Below are 19,686 nucleotides of genomic sequence, written 5' to 3' on the forward strand. Positions count from 1 at the left end.
GGCTTGGCTTCCTTCCACATTAGCAATATCCTGCGCCGGGCTACTAGGGACGCAAAGGCCAAAACATCGGCCTCTCTCGCCTCCTGCACTCCCGGCTCTTGTGCAACCCCAAATATAGCCAACCCCCAGCTTGGTTCGACCCGGACTCCTACTACTTTCGAAAGCACCTTTGTCACCCCCATCCAAAACCCCTGTAGTGCCGGGCATGACCAAAACATATGGGTATGATTCGCTGGGCTTCTCGAGCACCTCGCACACCTATCCTCCACCCCAAAAAATTTACTGAGCCGTGCTCCAGTCATATGTGCCCTGTGTAATACCTTAAACTGAATCAGGCTTAGCCTGGCACACTAGGACGACGAGTTTACCCTGCTTAGGGCATCTGCCCACAGCCCCTCCTCGATCTCCTCCCCCAGCTCTTCTTCCCATTTCCCTTTTAGTTCATCTACCATAGTCTCCCCTTCGTCCCTCATTTCCCTATATATATCTGACACCTTACCATCCCCCACCCATGTCTTTGAGATCACTCTGTCCTGCACCTCTTGTGTCGGGAGCTGCGGGAATTCCCTCACCTGTTGCCTCGCAAAAGCCCTCAGTTGCATATACCTGAATGCATTCCCTTGAGGCAACCCATATTTCTCGGTCAGCGCTCCCAGACTCGCGAACTTCCCATCCACAAACAGATCTTTCAGTTGCGTTATTCCTGCTCTTTGCCACATTCCATATCCCCCATCCATTCCCCCCGGGGCAAACCTATGGTTGTTTCTTATCGGGGACCCCCCCAAGGCTCCAGTCTTTCCCCTATGCCGTCTCCACTGTCCCCAAATCTTCAGTGTAGCCACCACCACCGGGCTTGTGGTGTAGTTCCTCGGTGAGAACGGCAATGGGGCTGTCACCATAGCCTGTAGGCTAGTCCCCCTACAGGACGCCCTCTCTAATCTCTTCCACGCCGCTCCCTCCTCCTCTCCCATCCACTTACTCACCATTTAAATATTAGCGGCCCAATAATACTCACTTAGGCTCGGTAGTGCCAGCCCCCCCCTATCCCTGCTACGCTGTAAGAATCCCTTCCTCACTCTCGGGGTCTTCCCGGCCCACATAAAACCCATGATGCTCTTTTCAATCCTTTTAAAAAAAAAAAAAAAGCCTTCGTGATCACCACCGGGAGGCACTGAAACACAAAGAGGAATCTCGGGAGGACCACCATCTTAACTGCCTGCACCCTCCTTGCCATTGACAGGGATACCATATCCCATCTCTTGAAATCCTCCTCCATCTGTTCCACCAACCGCGTTAAATTTAACCTATGCAATGTGCCCCAATTCTTAGCTATCTGGATCCCCAGGTAACGAAAGTCCCTTGTTACCTTCCTCAACGGTAGGTCCTCTATTTCTCTACTCTGCTCCCCTGGATGCACCACAAACAACTCACTTTTCCCCATGTTCAATTTATACCTGAAAAATCCCCAAACTCCCCAAGTATCCGCATTATTTCTGGCATCCCCTCCGCCGGGTCCGCCACGTATAGTAGCAAATCGTCCGCATACGAAGATACCCGGTGCTCTTCTCCTCCCCTAAGTACTCCCCTCCACTTCTTGGAACCCCTCAACGCTATCGCCAGGGGCTCAATCGCCAGTGCAAACAATAATGGGGACAGAGGGCATCCCTGCCTTGTCCCTCTATGGAGCCGAAAATATGCAGATCCCCGTCCATTCGTGACCACGCTCGCCACTGGGGCCCTATACAACAGCTGCACCCATCTAACATACCCCTCTCCAAAACCAAATCTCCTCAACACCTCCCACAAATAATCCCACTCCACTCTATCAAATGCTTTCTCGGCATCCATCGCCACTACTATCTCCATTTCTCCCTCTGGTGGGGCCATCATCATTACCCCTAACAACCTCCGTATATTCGTGTTCAGCTGTCTCCCCTTCACAAACCCAGTTTGGTCCTCGTGGACCACCCCCGGGACACATTCCTCTATTCTCATTGCCATTACCTTGGCCAGCACCTTGGCATCTACATTTAGGAGGGAAATAGGTCTATAGGACCCGCATTGTAGCGGGTCCTTTTCCTTCTTTAAGAGAAGCGATTTCGTTGCTTCAGACATAGTCGGAGGCAGTTGTCCCCTTTCCTTTGCCTCATTAAAGGTCCTCGTCAGTACCGGGGCGAGCAAGTCCACATATTTCCTATAGAATTCGACTGGGAATCCATCCGGTCCCGGGGCTTTTCCCGCCTGCATGCTCCTAATTCCTTTCACCACTTCTTCTACCTCGATCTGTGCTCCCAGTCCCACCCTTTCCTGCTCTTCCACCTTGGGAAATTCCAGCTGATCCAAGAAGCCCATCATTCTCTCCCTCCCATCCGGGGGTTGAGCTTCATATAAGTTTTTATAAAATGTCTTGAACACTCCATTCACTCTCTCCGCTCCCCGCTCCATCTCTCCTTCCTCATCCCTCACTCCCCCTATTTCCCTCGCTGCTCCCCTTTTCCTCAATTGGTGTGCCAGCAACCTGCTCGCCTTCTCCCCATATTCGTACTGTACACCCTGTGCCTTCCTCCATTGTGCCTCTGCAGTGCCTGTAGTCAGCAAGTCAAATTCTACATGTAGCCTTTGCCTTTCCCTGTACAGTCCCTCCTCCGGTGCTTCCGCATATTGTCTGTCCACCCTCAAAAGTTCTTGCAGCAACCGCTCCCGTTCTTTACTCTCCTGCTTCCCTTTATGTGCCCTTATTGATATCAGCTCCCCTCTAACTACCGCCTTCAACGCCTCCCAGACCACTCCCACCTGGACCTCCCCATTATCATTGAGTTCCAAGTACTTTTCAATGCACCCCCTCACCCTTAGACACACACCCTCATCTGCCATTAGTCCCATGTCCATTCTCCAGGGTGGGCGCCCTCCTGTTTCCTCCCCTATCTCCAAGTCCACCCAGTGTGGAGCGTGATCCGAAATGGCTATAGCCGTATACTCCGTTCCCCTCACCTTCGGGATCAATGCCCTACCCAGCACAAAAAAGTCTATTCGCGAGTAGACTTTATGGACATAGGAGAAAAACGAGAACTCCTTACTCCTAGGTCTGCTAAATCTCCACGGGTCTACACCTCCCATCTGCTCCATAAAATCTTTAAGTACCTTGGCTGCTGCCGGCCTCCTTCCAGTCCTGGACTTCGACCTATCCAGCCCTGGTTCCAACACTGTATTAAAATCTCCCCCCATTATCAGCTTTCCCATCTCTAGGTCCGGAATGCGTCCTAGCATCCGCCTCATAAAATTGGCATCATCCAGTTGGGGGCATATACGTTTACCAAAACCACCGTTTCCCCCTGTAGTTTGCCACTCACCATCACGTATCTGCCCCCGTTATCCGCCACTATAGTCTTTGCCTCGAACATTACCCGCTTCCCCACTAATATAGCCACCCCCCTGTTTTTCGCATCTAGCCCCGAATGGAACACCTGCCCCACCCATCCTTTGCGTAGCCTAACCTGGTCTATCAGTTTCAGGTGCGTTTCCTGTAACATAACCACATCTGCCTTAAGTTTCTTAAGGTGTGCGAGTACCCGTGCCCTCTTTATCGGCCCGTTCAGCCCTCTCACGTTCCACGTGATCAGCCGAGTTGGGGGGTTTCCTACCCCCCCCCCCCCCTTGTCGATTAGCCATCACCTTTTTCCAGCTCCTCACCCGGTTCCCACGCAGCTGTATCTCCCCCAGGCGGTGCCCCCCCGCCCATCCTCTCCCATACCAGCTCCCCCCTCTCCCCAGCAGCAGCAACCCAGTAATTCCCCCCTCCCACCCCCCCCCGCTAGATCCCCCGCTAGCGTAATTACTCCCCCCATGTTGCTCCCAGAAGTCAGCAAACTCTGGCTGACCTCGGCTTCCCCCCGTGACCTCGGCTCGCACCGTGCGACGCCCCCTCCTTCCTGCTTCTCTATTCCCGCCATAATTATCATAGCGCGGGAACCAAGCCCGCGCTTCTCCCTTGGCCCCGCCCCCAATGGCCAACGCCCCATCTCCTCCACCTCCCCCATCACCACCTGTGGGAGAGAGAAAAGTTACCACATCGCAGGATTAGTACATAAAACCCCTCTTTGCCCCCCACATTCGCCCCACCACTTTGTTCGAACGTTCTTTTTAATAACCCGCTCATTCCAGTTTTTCTTCCACAATAAAAGTCCACGCTTCATCCGCCGTCTCAAAGTAGTGGTGCCTCCCTCGATATGTGACCCACAGTCTTGCCGGTTGCAGCATTCCAAATTTTATCTTCTTTTTATGAAGCACCGCCTTGGCCCGATTAAAGCTCGCCCTCCTTCTCGCCACCTCCGCACTCCAGTCTTGATAAACGCGGATCACCGCGTTCTCCCATTTACTGCTCCGAGTTTTCTTCGCCCATCTAAGGACCATTTCTCTATCCTTAAAACGGAGGAATCTCACCACTATGGCTCTGGGAATTTCTCCTGCTCTCGGTCCTAGCGCCATCACTCGGTATGCTCCCTCCACCTCCAACGGACCCGCCGGGGCCTCCGCTCCCATTAACGAGTGCAGCATCGTGCTCACATATGCCCCGACGTCCGCTCCCTCCACACCTTCAGGAAGACCAAGAATCCTCAGGTTGTTCCTCCTTGCGTTGTTTTCCAGTGCCTCCAACCTTTCCACACATCGTTTCTGATGTGCCTCCTGCGTCTCCGTCTTCACCACCAGGCCCTGTATATCGTCCTCATTCTCGGCTGCCTTTGCCTTCACGACCCGAAGCTCCCGCTCCTGGGTCTTTTGTTCCTCCTTTAGCCCTTCGATCGCCTGTAGTATCGGGGCCAACAGCTCTTTCTTCATTTCCTTTTTGATCTCTTCCACACAGCATTTCAAGAACTCTTGTTGTTCAGGGCCCCATGTTAAACTGCCACCTTCCGACGCCATCTTGGTTTTTGCTTGCCTTCTTTGCCGCTGTTCTAAAGGATCCACTGCAATCTGGCCACTCTCTCCTCCTTTTTCCATCCGTATCCAGGGGGGATTCCCTTCTGGTTTACCGCACAGTGTTTTTAGCCGTCAAAATTGCCGTTGGGGCTCCTATCAAAAGCCCAAAAGTCCGTTTCACAGGGAGCTGCCGAAACGTGCGACTCAGCTGGTCATCGCCGCACCCGGAAGTCCAACAACCAGTTAGTTAGTTCAAGTTCAATGAACGTGGGGCAGCACGGTAGCATTGTGGATAGCACAATTGCTTCACAGCTCCAGGGTCCCAGGTTCGATTCCGGCTTGGGTCACTGTCTGTGCGGAGTCTGCACATCCTCCCCGTGTGTGCGTGGGTTTCCTCCGGGTGCTCCGGTTTCCTCCCACAGTCCAAAGATGTGAAGGTTAGGTGGATTGGCTATGATAAATTGCCCTTAGTGTTCAAAATTGCCCTTAGTGTTGGGCGGGGTTACTGGGTTATGGGGATCGGGTGTAGGTGTTGACCTTGGGTAGGGTGCTCTTTCCAAGATCTGGTGCAGTCTTGATGGGCCGAATGGCCTCCTTCTGCACTGTAAATTCTATGATAGTTTATTTACACACAAGAATTACTTCGTCATGCAACATAAAACACCACAAGCTAAATTACACCTAACACTACAACAAACTGTACTTAACTTCAGGCACCCGGCTTTATGCAGAGGACCAAGGCCTTTGTTCGAATCTTACGTGGCTGGGTCTGGAGAAGTGACTTTGTTTCTGCTGGGCTCATCCACCTGGTAGCGATTGTTGGTCTTGAACTTGCTTCTGGTCGTGGTGTTGCAATTGGTATCAGGCGTAGGCCGGGTCAGGAGAGTGCTGGTGCGCCGGGGCCAAAAGAGACCGAACACATGGCAGTGTTTCTCTTTATCCTTCTGGGGTTTCGCGCTCTTTCAGGCGGTCTTTAGCTTTGGACCCAATAATTCGGCAGGCTTTGATTACTGCCTTTGATTTTAGCCAATAAAGGGGCGGGTGCCTTGATGGCTGGGCGTGTCCTGAGCGATCATTGACCTTGGCTGTTTGGGCTTCCTGGGTGAAGGGAGTGGCGCCGATGAGTCTGTATCTGATACCTGAGTACAAGTCTTTTGTTCTGGGGAAATGGGCCATTCGAATGCAAATCGGCTGGGGGTTTCGATAGTGTCTGGTTATCTAGTGGCAAATATACACTTAAGCTCTGAGTTCGTCTGGATCCTGCATTGACCATATTTCCCGTGATTCTTTGCAAGTGGCCATATTCCCCTTTGTAAGTGGCCATCCCAGATGGCTACATCCCATGCTTTTGATCGCAAACGCGAAGCGTGCTGGATCACACTATTGGTCCTTCATCCATCTTCAGTGTGCCGGTTACCCTTGCTCAAGGACAGGTTCTACACTACTCTGTCCTATGTTTTTGGAGCATTTACCTAAGTTTTTAATACATCACGCATTCATAAATTCTAAGGGGCCACTATAAACATTTCATCATACATTTAACTTCTTTACACAAGGGGAACCTCTAACTGTCATTACCTAAACTACACTCATGATGCTGTCAAATAACAAAAAGGAACTTGCATTACAATACAAACATTTTAAACAACAGCATCACATTTCTACTTAACTCATTACATTTACAGAAAACGCAAACTTTATTAATCAGAAAAAGGGGTTCAGAATGTTTGTGGGGTCTGTTTAATTCCAAGAAAAGGGGCTTGGAGTGTATATATAGGGGAGTGGGAGGCTCTCCTTCGCCATTTGCGGAGTCTAAGTGTCTGAAAGACAGTGCAGACTTGCTATTACCAAGAGGGCTTCTACTGTATAGAAGAGGGAATACCACTTTACAATGTTTTTGCACCATGTGGGGGTATCATTGTGTATCTCTGTGTGGTGTCCGCGCTAGGGGCATCATGTTGTGTGGTTATGTTCGGGCCCGGTGTGGTGTAGGGGGTAAATGCGTACAACGCGCGCAACTGTAGGGTTCCAACGATGATCATAATGGAGGTCATCAGTTCTGTGTTCATCTTGTCTTTTTGTTCTTCGTATATTCCTGGGGGTGCAAGCATAATATGTTATTACCCTTGGTTAATATCTCGTTTTGTTTGTCTTTCTCTTCTGAACTTTACCCATTAGAATTGTCACCATGTGTGACTCCCTCATTTTCTTTTTTGAAATAACCATTTTGGAGATTAGACATCCGGGGGAAAAAAAATGCTGTTAAAGTGCAAGGAAGCTCGCAGCTTGTGGTCAATGCGTATAGCAGCAAATTTTGTTACAACCAAGTGTGTTGAACATGTAAGTAGCAGTTGGGGTAGCGACCAAAGAGTCACTGAAAGTAAAGTGTTGAGTGCAGAGACTGTGACAAAAAGCATTCTTTAAACCACACTAAAGAGCAGGTAAGGGGAAACAAAGACCTGCCAAGGACAGTAAGGAGTGTTAAGAAGTTTTCCAAATTACTCGCAATGACGGGAACATGGGGTGCGTGTGAGCCGCGGCAGGGAAAGAATGGGTGGACTTCCTCGGGTAGGGCGGTGATCAGTGCCATTGCTCCACTACCCGAGCTTGGCTGACCGAATACATAGGGGGTCCTCAGGCACGGCAGGGATTAGTGCCGTTACTCCACTGCCTGGGTGACCTTTACAGGAGCGGAAAGAATTTGTAACATATGGACTCCGACAATGTGCAGAAGAGTAATCATGACTGCATCAAGAAATTTAGTGAATAGGCGACATTAATTAAAACATGTGGGACCGGAAGAATGAACTGTATCAAGAAATTCCATGTTGAAGTGACATTAACTAAAATCATGTAAGATCAGAAAGAAAGAATGCAGGCAGGCTCCATCAAGAAATAGGACACCGTAAATCTCAGCAGGTTTCTCTTTCTCATTATCTGGACACCTCCGGGTTCAGTATCAAAAAGCGTCGCGAAAGGGTTACCGTAACGGGAGTCAGACTCTGAGTCATCACCATCTCCCGGTTGCCAAACCCGTGTCTGCCGTTTTCGTGCCGTGACCGCGTGGGCCGTTGTGGGATCCGAATCATCGTTCCGTATTAGTCGACAAGAGTTATCGCGGTGCCAATGGGGAATTCTGTGGTCATGAGGGGCAGTAGCTGCAAAGGGCAAATTTCTCTCGTCGGGCGGTGGCTGTGGCAATGAAAGGGGGTACAGGGGGCCAAACATGTCTTGGTCGTGGTTCCAGGGGCTGGAGCCTGGGTGGTTGTGCCATTGGTCGTTGATTTCAAATAAATCTGGAGTGCTGTCGCTAGCGTCTGAATCAAGTTCAAGGTGGAAAATCGTTCCTGTGGGCGGGGACAAGGTCGGATCTGTGGGCGTGCTGTCCTGGCTGGGGGAGGATTGGTCTAGGTTGTCAGTGGGTGGGGCGTACTCATCTGCCATTGCCAGGGAGACGTGATGTGAGTGGCTGCATTGGATTCCATAAACTAAGCTGGATGATATGACACCAACCTGTTTTTCCATTAGGGTACGTTATTTTGTATACAGAGGGGCTCACTTTATCCAAAATGGTGTAGGGTCCTGCAAATTTAGAGGAGAGGAATGAACTGGGATTATACAGGGAAACCATCACTTGCTGACCGACTGTATACTCTACTGGATGGACTGTTTTATCAAAGCAGGTCTTACTCTGCTTTTTCCTAGCGCCTTGTCGGACAGCTGCAGTGAGCTGGGCTGCTTTAATATTTTCCGTGACCTGTTGGACTGCTTTTTCGTGGGTGAGGGCGATGACCGTGGGGCTGGCCAAATCAAGTCCTAATAAATATTCAGTTCCTTTCATGGGTTGTCCGGTCATGAAGGTGTGGGGGGTGAATCCTGTGGAACTTGATACTGTGTTCCTAATAAACCTAAGGGCGAATGGGAGAACCGTGTCCCATGTGGTGTTGTGCTGTTGCACCATTTTCCTCCTAGTAGTTTTCAGGGTCCGATTCATACGTTCCACAATACCGCTGGATTGTGGGTTTTAAGCAATATGGAATTTCTGTTTTATGCCGAAAATTGTCGGCATAACTCTGCCTGTAAAATGAGAACCTTGAAGCGATTCAATGCTAAGGGGGAGTCCCCATCGTGTAAATATCTGTTGCGTTAAAATCTTGGCTGTTGCCTTAGCCGTGTTTGTCCTGGAGGGAAATGCTTCCACCCATTTTGTGAAGGTGTCGATCACTACCAACACATGTTTAAAACCATTTCTGCAGGGGGGCGGGGGGAGGGTTCCAATATAATCAAGCTGTAAATTGGTCCATGGGCCATAGACAGGTCGGGTGTGCCTTAACTGACCTTTCCTGGAGTACCTTTCTGGACTATTCTGTGCGCAGATTAAACAATTGTCAACATAATGCTTTTAAATCGGGCCACCAGCACAAAGGTCTTAAGTGGGCAATGGTGGTTTCCATCCCCTGATGTCCGTGTCAAATTATCTGGTTTCTGTCCTGGGTGGGGACCACATGAATTCCATTCTTTAAAATTATTCCGTCCTGTACCGTCACTGTTTCCTTGAATTTGTCGTAGGGGGCTGGGAAGGTACCTTCTAAAATTTGCCTTTTGGGTCTGGGCTAAATCTTCAATATTTGTCTGAGACCTGGACTGTATGTATCGGCTCACTCTTGGGTGGGGTGGGGGGGGGGGGCGCTGGTTGGGGTGGGGGGGGCGCTGGTTGGGGTGGGGGGGGTGCTGGTTGGGGTGGGGGGGGCTGGTTGGGGTGGGGGGGGGCTGGTTGGGGTGGGGGGGGGGGTGGGTGGGGGGGGGGGGGGGGGAATGGCATGGCTGGTTGCCAAAAGTGACCGTGTCGTGATCCTGCCTTTGCTCGGGCGTCTGCCTTTATGTTACCGGGTGGGGATGAACGATGATGGCTTCTGACTTTTATTATGCCATATGTGTGGTCTTTAGCTGTTTCAAGAATGTGCTTCAATAATGGGGCTGAGGGTCGGGTTTACCGTCAGCGGATATGAATCCTCTAGATTCCCACAGGGGCAGGAATTCCATCAAACTATTACAGACATATAAACTGTCTGAATATATATCTGCGGGGATCGGGAAAGAATCTGAGTGCTGCACTACATATGCAATTGTGGCTAATTCGGCTGCCTGCGACCCTAAGTGACCTGGCAATTTTAGCGATATCTCCTCTAATGCGCGTCCCTGCGTGTCTTCCACATAAATACCGCATCCTGTTCTTTTTCCTTTATCAATGGTGGAGGAACCATCTGCATAAATTTTTAAAGAGTTATCCGTGGTCGGGGGATTCTGTGCTTTACTACCTACACGTGGGTGTAGCGATTTTGAAATAAAGGGTCCTGTGTGGTGTTTGGCTGCAATGATGTGGGGTTCCTTCATACTGTAAATTGTCCGCTTAAAAATATGTGGGTCTTTGTCCGTTTAACTGTGATGTCCCTTCCTTGTAGGAGAAGGGTCCAGCGAGCTGCTCTGATCTGGCTAACTGAACCGCCCTTTAACCTACCATCTAACAGAAGCTGCGTTAGCGTGTGCTCGGTTAAAATCGTTACGGGGTTGAGGCAGGTGATGTATGCAAAGTATTGAACTGCCCAAAAAACTGCGAGCAAGTGCCGTTTGCAGGCTGAAAATCCTTGCTCCACTGCATCCAAAACTCGCGAGGCATAGGCTACGGGTCCTAAACGATCATGTCTTTCTTGGAGTGGTACGGCCGATTGGGTTCGGTCGGTGGTCGCTACTTCTATGGCGTATGGAGAGTGTGGGTCTGGTACCTGCAAAGCGGGGGCTGTACCTAGGGCGCGTTTTAATGCATCGATGGCGTCCGTGTGCTGAGGAAGCTATTCCCATGGGGCGTTCGTTTTAAGGAGCTCGGAAAGTGGGGCTGCCTTTGTGGCAAAGCCCATCTATATGGTTCCTACAATACCCAACTAATCCTAAAAATGACCGGAGTGCAGTGACATTGTGGGGCAAGGGCAATTTAACTCGATTCAATCCGTTTCTGTTCTATCTCTCTTTTTTCGTGTGTGATAATGATGCCTAAGTAAAGGACTTTTTCTTTTAGGATCTGGGCTTTTTTGGGGTTAACTTTACATCCAATTGAGTGTAGGAGACCTAATAATTCGGAAAGAAGCTTAACGTGCTCTTCCTTTGTGTCAGTTTGTAGGAGCAAGTCGTCCACATACCGAATGGGGCATTCAGGGAAAATTTGGATAGTCCGCTTGCCAATTGTCGGAGAAAATTGTGGGACAAGGGCAATTTAACTATCGATTCAATCCGTTTCTGTTCTATCTCTCTTTTTCGTGTGTGATAATGGTGCCTAAGTAAAGGAGCTTTTTTTTTAAGGATCTGGGCTTTTTTTGGGTTAACTTTACATCCAATTGAGTGTAGGAGACCTAATAATTCGGATAGAAGCTTAACATGCTCTTCGTTTGTGTCAGTTTATAGGAGCAAGTCGTCCACGTACTGAATGAGGCATTCAGGGAAAATGTGGATAGTCCGTTTGCCAATTGTCGGTGAAAAATGGAGGGGGAGTTGTGGAAACCTTGCGGAAGGCATGTCCATGTGTATTGCTGCCCTTGGAACTTAAAGGCAAATTTGTATTGGCAATTCTTATCTGAAGGAAAGGAACAAAAGCCATTGCTAATGTCCAGTACTGTAAAATACTGAGCATGTACTCCCTGCTTTAGCATTGTTTCGGGACTCGTGGCAACGGTGGGGGCTGCTAATGGGGTTACTTTCTTGAGTTCTCTGTAATCTATGGTTAGTCTCTATGAACCGTCTGGTTTTCTTACGGGCCGAATTGGGGCATTGTTTGTTGAGGCTACGGGCTGAATTACACCTTGGTCTAGCAAACTTTGAATTACTTTTTCAATTTCTCCCTTGGCTTCCTGTGGGAAACCGTATTGCTTCTGGGGCTTGGGATCGGGACCTGTAATGGTGACTGTTCCTGGAATCTTTCCACAGTCGTGCTTGTGCTGGGCGAAGGATGTTTTATGATTCCTTAGGACGTCTCTAATCGTCTTATCTGTGGTAATCGCTTGTGGGTCAAACCAATAATCTGCCACTGAACATATTCTGTGCTTGTAGTCTCCTACTGTGAGCGTGGCAGGGGCTCTTGTTGTTCTGGCCATTTTCCAACACACTTATTCACGGGGTCAAAGGAAAGGTTGTGTGAGCTCATGGAGTCGATTCCTAAAATGTGCTGTGCTGTTTGGGGCAAATACACTAAAACAACGGGGTGCTTGGTATTTATGTTTCCGAGTTGAATATCTACGTGGGCTGTAATGTTATCCCTGCTGTACATGTCCTGTAAAACCTCTAAGAGTGATGGTGTGTGTGGTGGGCCATTTGTCGCGCTGAAACATTGTGGAGGAGTTTAAAGTGGTGTGGGACCCTCCTGTGTCCCAAAGGAACTCTACTGGATGTCCCCGGACTGTGACTGTGACCACTGGTCTGCCTGATTTGTACTAGAGTGTGTCGCAGACCCAAGTTGGGGAGTCCGAATACCGTCAATCTGTGCTATTGGTCACGGCATGACCTGATCGGGCACTGACACTATGTATGGGTCTAACATTATTCCTAGGTGGGGCGTACGATTGCTGGTTCCATTGTTGGTTTGGGGGGGCATTGCATTCACGGGCGTAATGTCCCTGCTGTCCACAATTATAGCATCCTTGTGGTGCCTGTGCTCTGGGATGCTGTCCTTCATTTCTACCCTCATTTACCCATGCGGGGTGCTGATGTGTCCTTACTGGGTTCATAATCGCTTCTGCCTTCTGATCTGCCTTTCTATATAGGAATTGTTCCCAGGTTCTGGAGAGTCTCTTTAAAACCCACACTTCATCATGTGTGGTGTCTGCGGGGTAATAATTCACACCGGCTTTTTGACCTGCTTCTGTGCCGTGGGAGACTAAAGTACAAGCCCATTTAGTTATGTTGTCGTTATCTAAGTGTGAACATAGAACATAACAGCGCAGTACAGGCCCTTCGGCCCTCGATGTTGCGCCGACCTGTGAAACCACTCTAAAGCCCATCTACACTATTCCCTTATCGTCCATATGTCTATCCAATGACCATTTGAATGCCCTTAGTGTTGGCGAGTCCACTACTGTTGCAGGCAGGGCATTCCCACACCCTTACGCGTGGACTAAATCCCCAAAGACCGCTTTAAAGTGTATCCAAAGGCATCCTGTGTATGCAGTCGGATGCTCTTCCTTCTTTTGGCTACAACGGTTTAGACTTTCTACGGGGTCTCCTCTATTGTAACCAATTGCGTCTAAAAGAGCTCCCTTCATCTCCTGGAGGCTTCCTCCTTCTACATTCTGTGGGTCTGGTAATGCTGAGCTAACGGATGGGTCAAGGCTCATTACTATAAGCTTCACTTCCTCCGGTTTGTCCAGACCGTACATAACTGTCTGTTGTCTTACTCGCTCAAAGAACTGGTGTGGGTTGGAATGGTTCTATTTTGTCGCACGCATCTCTCAATTGTGTGATGGATAATGGGGTGGTGTACACAAAATCGGGTTCATCGTCAATCGGTGACTTGCGCTGCATGGTGACTGGAGTCATGGGGTTGTGTGCTGCCTGTGCAGTCGGTGGTGCGGGCGCTTTCCTTTTCGGGGCCTGGGGGACTCTATTCTGATTCTCAGTGTCTTCTACATATCTATGGGCAGTTTTTTGAGTTCCTGCAAATCGGGGCCATTTTCCTGATCTAAATTCGGTCCAAAGGTGTCTCTGAATCCGTTGTGCGCTGAGAGCAGTGACTGCTATTTGTAGTCTACATTTGGCGTGATCTACTGAACTCTGCCTTTGTTCCGTTGAGTAACTATGGCGTGCTCGTAAAGCTGCCTTCAAATCTGCGCATTGTTTCTTTAACTGTTCTACCTGTTGTTCCGTCTCTTCTCTTATCAAAACTTGCCGTTGTGTAGCTTGGTAGGCCTTAACGTACTGGGTCTGAAAGCTGTTAAGGTGAACTAAACAAGATTGGCGTGCCTGTTTGACATCAGCCATCTCCTTGTCTTTAGCTGCTCTCGGAATTGCTCATCAACTTTCTCACATTCACTAACATTTCCCTCACTCTTCTCCTCTTTCTCTACAAGCTGTCTGCGGAGCGTCCTCATGACCTCCTCTGTGCCTCGCAATTGTGCCAGACAGGACACGATTGCCATTGGCTTACAAACTTTTCCTATATTCTTTTTATGTATCTCGGTTAGGTTATCCCATTAGGTTATATACTACCTGAACCTGACTCTTCATTCGAACAAAACTCGCACCAGAGGGGCCATCCTTTCCCCTTCAAGTACTTTCTCAATTCCTCTTCCCTTATGGGGCACTGCTCTGCTCTACTGGTCGCTGCGACCTCGGGTTCCTGCGGATTCATTAGGCGTTCCATTGCCTTTGCTGCCATTGCTACTAGTATCTCTTTTTCCTACCGTAATCTTTGTTTCTCTACTGTAAATATGGGACAGGGGGGAATAGGGCGGCGATTTGAACAGCGGGTATGGCCTAAGCTATTTTCCCATTCACAATACTCCCATTAGAAACTAACGCATTTACCTTATATCCCTGTTAGTACACATGCAAGTCAATACACACTTCCGAATCTTGGAGAGTTGATCAATACGGGCCTTACACTTGTGGTTTCTTTCACTTTTCACAATTGGATTTCTAATTCAACGTTTTGCTGGTTCTCTCGGAGTGACAAAATCACTTTGAATTTGAGTCCCACCAGAGTCGCCAATAATGTTGCCAATTTGCACCGGCGACGCCAATAATGTTGCTAGTCTTAATGAGTGGAATACTGATATGACAGTTATTAATGATATTGCTTTCAGAGTTGCCAGGGATGAGATGATACCACCACAAGGTTTAACCAGATATCGATCAAAGACCCAACAACCAGTTAGTTAGTTCAAGTTCAATGATAGTTTATTTACACACAAGAATTACTTCGACATGCAACATAAAACACTACAATCAAGCTAAATTACACCTAACACTACAACAACCTGTACTTAACTTTAGGCACCCGGCTTTATGCAGAGGAACAGGCCTTTGTTCGGATCTTACGTGGTTGGGTTTGGAGAAGTGACTTTGTTTCTGCTGGGCTCATCCGTCTGGTACCGATCGTTGGTCTTGAACTTGCTTCTGGTCGTGGTGCTGCAATTGGTATCAGGCGTAGGCCGGGCCAGGAGAGTGCAGGTGCGCCGGGGCCAAAAGAGAACAAACATATGGCAGTGTCTCTCTTTATCCTTCTGGGGTTTCACGCTCTTTTGGGCGGTCCTTAGCTTTGGACCCAATAATTCGGCAGGCTTCGATTACTGCCATCGATTTTAGCCAATAAAGGGGCGGGTGCCTTGATGGCTGGGCGTGTACTGAGCGGTCATTGACCTTGGCTGTTTGGGCTTCCTGGGTGAAGGGAGTGCTGCCGATGTATCTGTATCTGATGCCTGAGTACAAGTCTTTTGTTCTGGGAAAATGGGCCATTAGAATGCAAATCGGTTCGGGGTTTCGATAGTGTCTGGTTATCTAGTGGCAAATATACACTTAAGCTCTGAATTTATCTGGATCCTGCGTTGGCCAGATTTCCCGTGATTCTTTGCAAGTGGCCAAAAGTGGCCACCCCAGATGGTTACATCCGCAAGATATGTTTTGAATCAAGCTAGTTTGGCCGTCGTCTCACTCTAGGTACAAGCTCACTCTATTCACTCAATTGGATAAAATGGATAACATTTTATGGTTACCATGACAGAATTGAAGAAACCAATACCATGTTAAATATTAAACAAAGAATGTTTTTGTCACTCTGGGCCTGGATTGGAACTCCAATAACCCTTGTGCCAGTTGTAAAATGATGCTTTTTCTGTTGCTACCTTGAGGTACAGTAATAAATTCTCTTCCGATGCCAGTCATTAACATGTACACAGCTGTAGATTTCAGCCATATACACACTTGAGCATTGCAATGCAATGGTAAATGACTACTACCAATGTGTAAAGAGATACCAGTTTGCTATTGTCGTGTCTGACTAACCTTTTTAAAGAGTTATTTGAAAACAGAAGCTGTTAATTGACTTTTTGGTGTTGCGTCCATTTGTTTCTCTGACGTGATCTTGTAAAGTTCTGCATCAAAAATTCTGTTCCTGAACACTATCTTAGTATCGCTTGTTTTTTAAAAATGTAAACCTTAGTGTACATTGGTCATGGTGTTAGTGCTCTTGTGTGGTGCATGGAATAGGGGAGTTTAGTGGTAAATGCACTGGTGCAGCTAGTTTCCTCCCCACAAGGGTGTAGCAAGTTGATGGAGAGCAGAAAAAGGGAATGAATTGATCATTTAGCACACCACTAACTGGCTTAAAGTAACTGCGGCATTGGCCAGTGTCGGTGCTGACTAGCTTGCCTGTTCTTTCAATTAGGGAAAGGTGTTGCTGGATGCCCTAAAGGCAAAGATTAAAAATGTAATTAAATGCCAAAGCAAGAACAACCTGTGGATTTGAGAAACACTAGACGAATTACAATTAATCTTGATCTTAGTTTATGTAGACTTCCTCCAGAATGAAGTCCATGTTAGAAACTTTGGAAAGATTTGAATGAAGGCCAACTCCATGTCTAAATCATCTACAGAAACGTAGAAAATGTAAATTTGAAATGGTGAAATGAGATGCAGATGTTCTAGGTTAGCTAAAGTGAACAGTTAATGTTTATTTGTAAAATACTGCTTTTAAATAATGATTCAGAAAAGGCCAAGTTTCCAAGTATCATGCTGTTTGGTGGTCCTCCGCTTTGTCCAATTGTCTCTAGCAGTAAGAATTATACCCTAGCACTATGTGAGAATTGGTTGCATGCAGAAAAATAGTAGTCATAGGGAGTTCTCGAATTAGGAGCATAGACAGGTGACAAATTCTCTGCTATTTTTTTTCTGGCAACCTAGGGTACATTCCATCTGGACCAGGTGACATATCAACTTTCAGTAATGCTAACTGCGAAATGCTTTCAGGATATTTTCTCTATCTATTAATATACTACCAGAACTTACCACCCTTTTAGCATAGCCTTCACATTATTTGTGAAGATCAATGCAAAAGATTAATTTAATACTTTAGCCATGTCCTCAAATGAACAGACATTTCCCTTTGAGTACTTACCACACAACTTTTTCCTGAGCAGCCGCTTACTCTTTTTATGCTTTAAGATTCAGTTTAATATTGACTGCTAATATTTCCCAGTCACTTTTCATTGCCCCTTGCATCACCTTTTTCATAATCTTCCTGGTAATTAACTCACTAAATCAATTGTCATAAACCTGCTTTTCCTGTTTTCTTTTATTATTTCTTTTGACATCCTGGCTGGATACTCTACCTAGCCCCTTCAAAAGGAATATGCTTAGTTTGCACCTGAACGGTCTCTTCCCTGCGTGTTTTCCATTGTTCTGTGACTGCTGTACCCTGCAACTGCCTTTGCCAATCTATCTGTGCTTTGTATCCCTTCTTAAATCGCTGAAATGAACTCTTTCCCAATTGAGCAATTTTGCTTTTGACATTTTTGCGTCTCTTCACATTATTGGGTCTCTTCACATTATTACTTTTAAACCGTATTGCTCCAGTACTACATAATATGATTGACTAGTAACAGTAACCATGTAGTAACCATTACTCCTCGAATGAGTATACTTTGGGAATTTATTAATACAAAATGTCATCTAACCATTAGTAACATGGAGCAATGCCAGCAAAAGAAACAACTTAAAAATTAGCATAATATTTCTCTTGACTATTTTAAAGAGTTTGTATTAATCTAAGTAAATAAAAATGCATCCTCGATTAGGGCTTTTAAAGTAATTTACATTTTTCTTAAAACAGTGTACATACAGACTGTGTGCTTCTCCTGCCATGATTCTTGATGACACACCCATGTTTGATCCCATCATGTTAAATGACCTGGACTGGAGCCAGAATGTAGTGAAATTCTCTCCTGAAATATCCCCGTTGAACCCTGGGGATGGACTAGTTATGAGGCCTCTCTGTACTGCTGACTTCAACCGAGGTACTGTTTGAAATGTGACTTGCATGTTATCAGCAGATATATGGTATTATTGACTTAAGTTTATGTAAAATGTTCAACTTTTAAACAAAGAGTCAATGAAAGAAATTAAAATTTAAAACTCCTTTTCAGTCTAATTTTGCTTGGAAGCATTTGCTTATTTGTTGAATATATTTATGCAGGTAAGTATTTTTTTAATTAAACTTGTAAATGTTCAGTTTATTTTCTCATTCTCATATTACTTTGCCTGGATTTATACTTTCATGTTTTTGTACTATTTGAACTGAGATACAATGTCTACGTAGTAATCAGAAGAAATTTACAGATACTTTGTCTTGGCTGGGCAGCACGGTGGCACAGGGTTAGCACTGCTGCCTCACGGCGCTGAGGGTGCGGGTTCGATCCTGGCCCGGTTCATTGTCCATATAGAGTTTGCATGTTCTCCCCGTGTCACCGTGGGTCTCACCCCGCAACCCAAAAAATGTGCAGAGTAGGTGGATTGGCCACACTAAATTGCCCCTCAATTGGAAAAAAATAATTGGGTACTCTAAATTTATTTTAAAAAATTAAAATTGTCTTGGCTAACTGCCAAATATTTTACACAGAAACATACATAGAAAATAGAAGCAGGAGGAGGCCATTTGGCCCTTCGAGCCCGCTCTGCCACTCATTATGGCCATGGTGATCATCAGGTTCAATGCCCTGACCCTGCCTTCCCCCCTATATCCTTTGATTCCTTTAGCCCCAAGAGCTATATCAAATTCCTTCTTGAAATTACACAACATTTTGGCCTCAACTACTTTCTGTGGTGGAGAATTCCACAGGTAATAATAATCATCTTTATTTTCACAAGTAGGCATACATTAACACTGCAATGAGCTACAGTGAAAAGCCCCTTGTCGCCTCATTCCTGTGCCTGTTCAGGTACACCGAGGGAGAATTCAGAATGTCCAAATTACCTAACAGCATGTCTTTCAGGACTTGTGGGAGGAAACCACCTCACCTTAGTCCTAAAAGGTTTACCCTTTATCCTCAAACTATGACCCCTGGTTCTGGATTCCCCACCATCGGGAACATTCTTTCTGAATCTACCCTGTTAGAATTTGTAAGTATCTATGAGATCCCCCTTCACTCTTCTGAATTCTAATGAATATAGTCCTAAGCGACATAGTCTCTCCTCATATGACAGTCCCGCCATCCCAGGCTACAGCCTGGTAAACCTTCGCTGCACTCCCTCCATAGCAAGAACATCCTTCCTCGGATAAGGACACCAAAACTGCACACAATACTTCAGGAGTGGCCTCACCAGTGCCCTATACAATTGCAGTAAAACATCTCTATTTCTATACTCAAATCCTCTCGCTATGAAGGCCAACATACCATTTGCCTTCTTTACTGCCTGCTGTATCTGCGCACTTACTTTCAGCGACTGATGCACGAGGACACCAAGGTCCCACTGAGTATCCACCTCTCAATTTACACCCATTCAAATACGAATCTGCCTTCCTATTTTTGCTACCGAAGCGGATAACATCACATTTATCCACAATATCCAGCATCTGCCATGCATATGCCCACTCACTCAGCCTGTCCAAATCCTGCTGAAGCATCTCTGTATCCTCCTCACAGCTCACCCTCCCACCCAACTTTGTATCATCCGCAAATTAGGAGATAATAAATTTATGCCCTCATTCAAATCATTAATATATAAAGTGAAGTT

At 47.0% G+C, this 19,686-nt stretch overlaps 1 protein-coding gene across 2 annotated transcripts in view; it reads left to right on the forward strand.

The window, feature by feature from the left end:
- The window catches only part of gnpnat1 (glucosamine-phosphate N-acetyltransferase 1), a 112,886-nt gene that overhangs the window by 49,498 nt on the left and 43,702 nt on the right, over positions 1–19,686 (forward strand). For both annotated transcript variants that reach the window (XM_072489733.1, XM_072489734.1), the window contains exon 2: positions 17,786–17,969. In XM_072489733.1, the coding sequence (XP_072345834.1) occupies positions 17,816–17,969 (154 nt within the window). In that variant the 5' untranslated portion in view covers positions 17,786–17,815. The remainder of the gene's footprint in view (positions 1–17,785; positions 17,970–19,686) is intronic.

The sequence above is a fragment of the Scyliorhinus torazame genome, chromosome 2, assembly GCF_047496885.1.
Source record: "Scyliorhinus torazame isolate Kashiwa2021f chromosome 2, sScyTor2.1, whole genome shotgun sequence".
Lineage (NCBI taxonomy): Eukaryota > Metazoa > Chordata > Chondrichthyes > Carcharhiniformes > Scyliorhinidae > Scyliorhinus > Scyliorhinus torazame.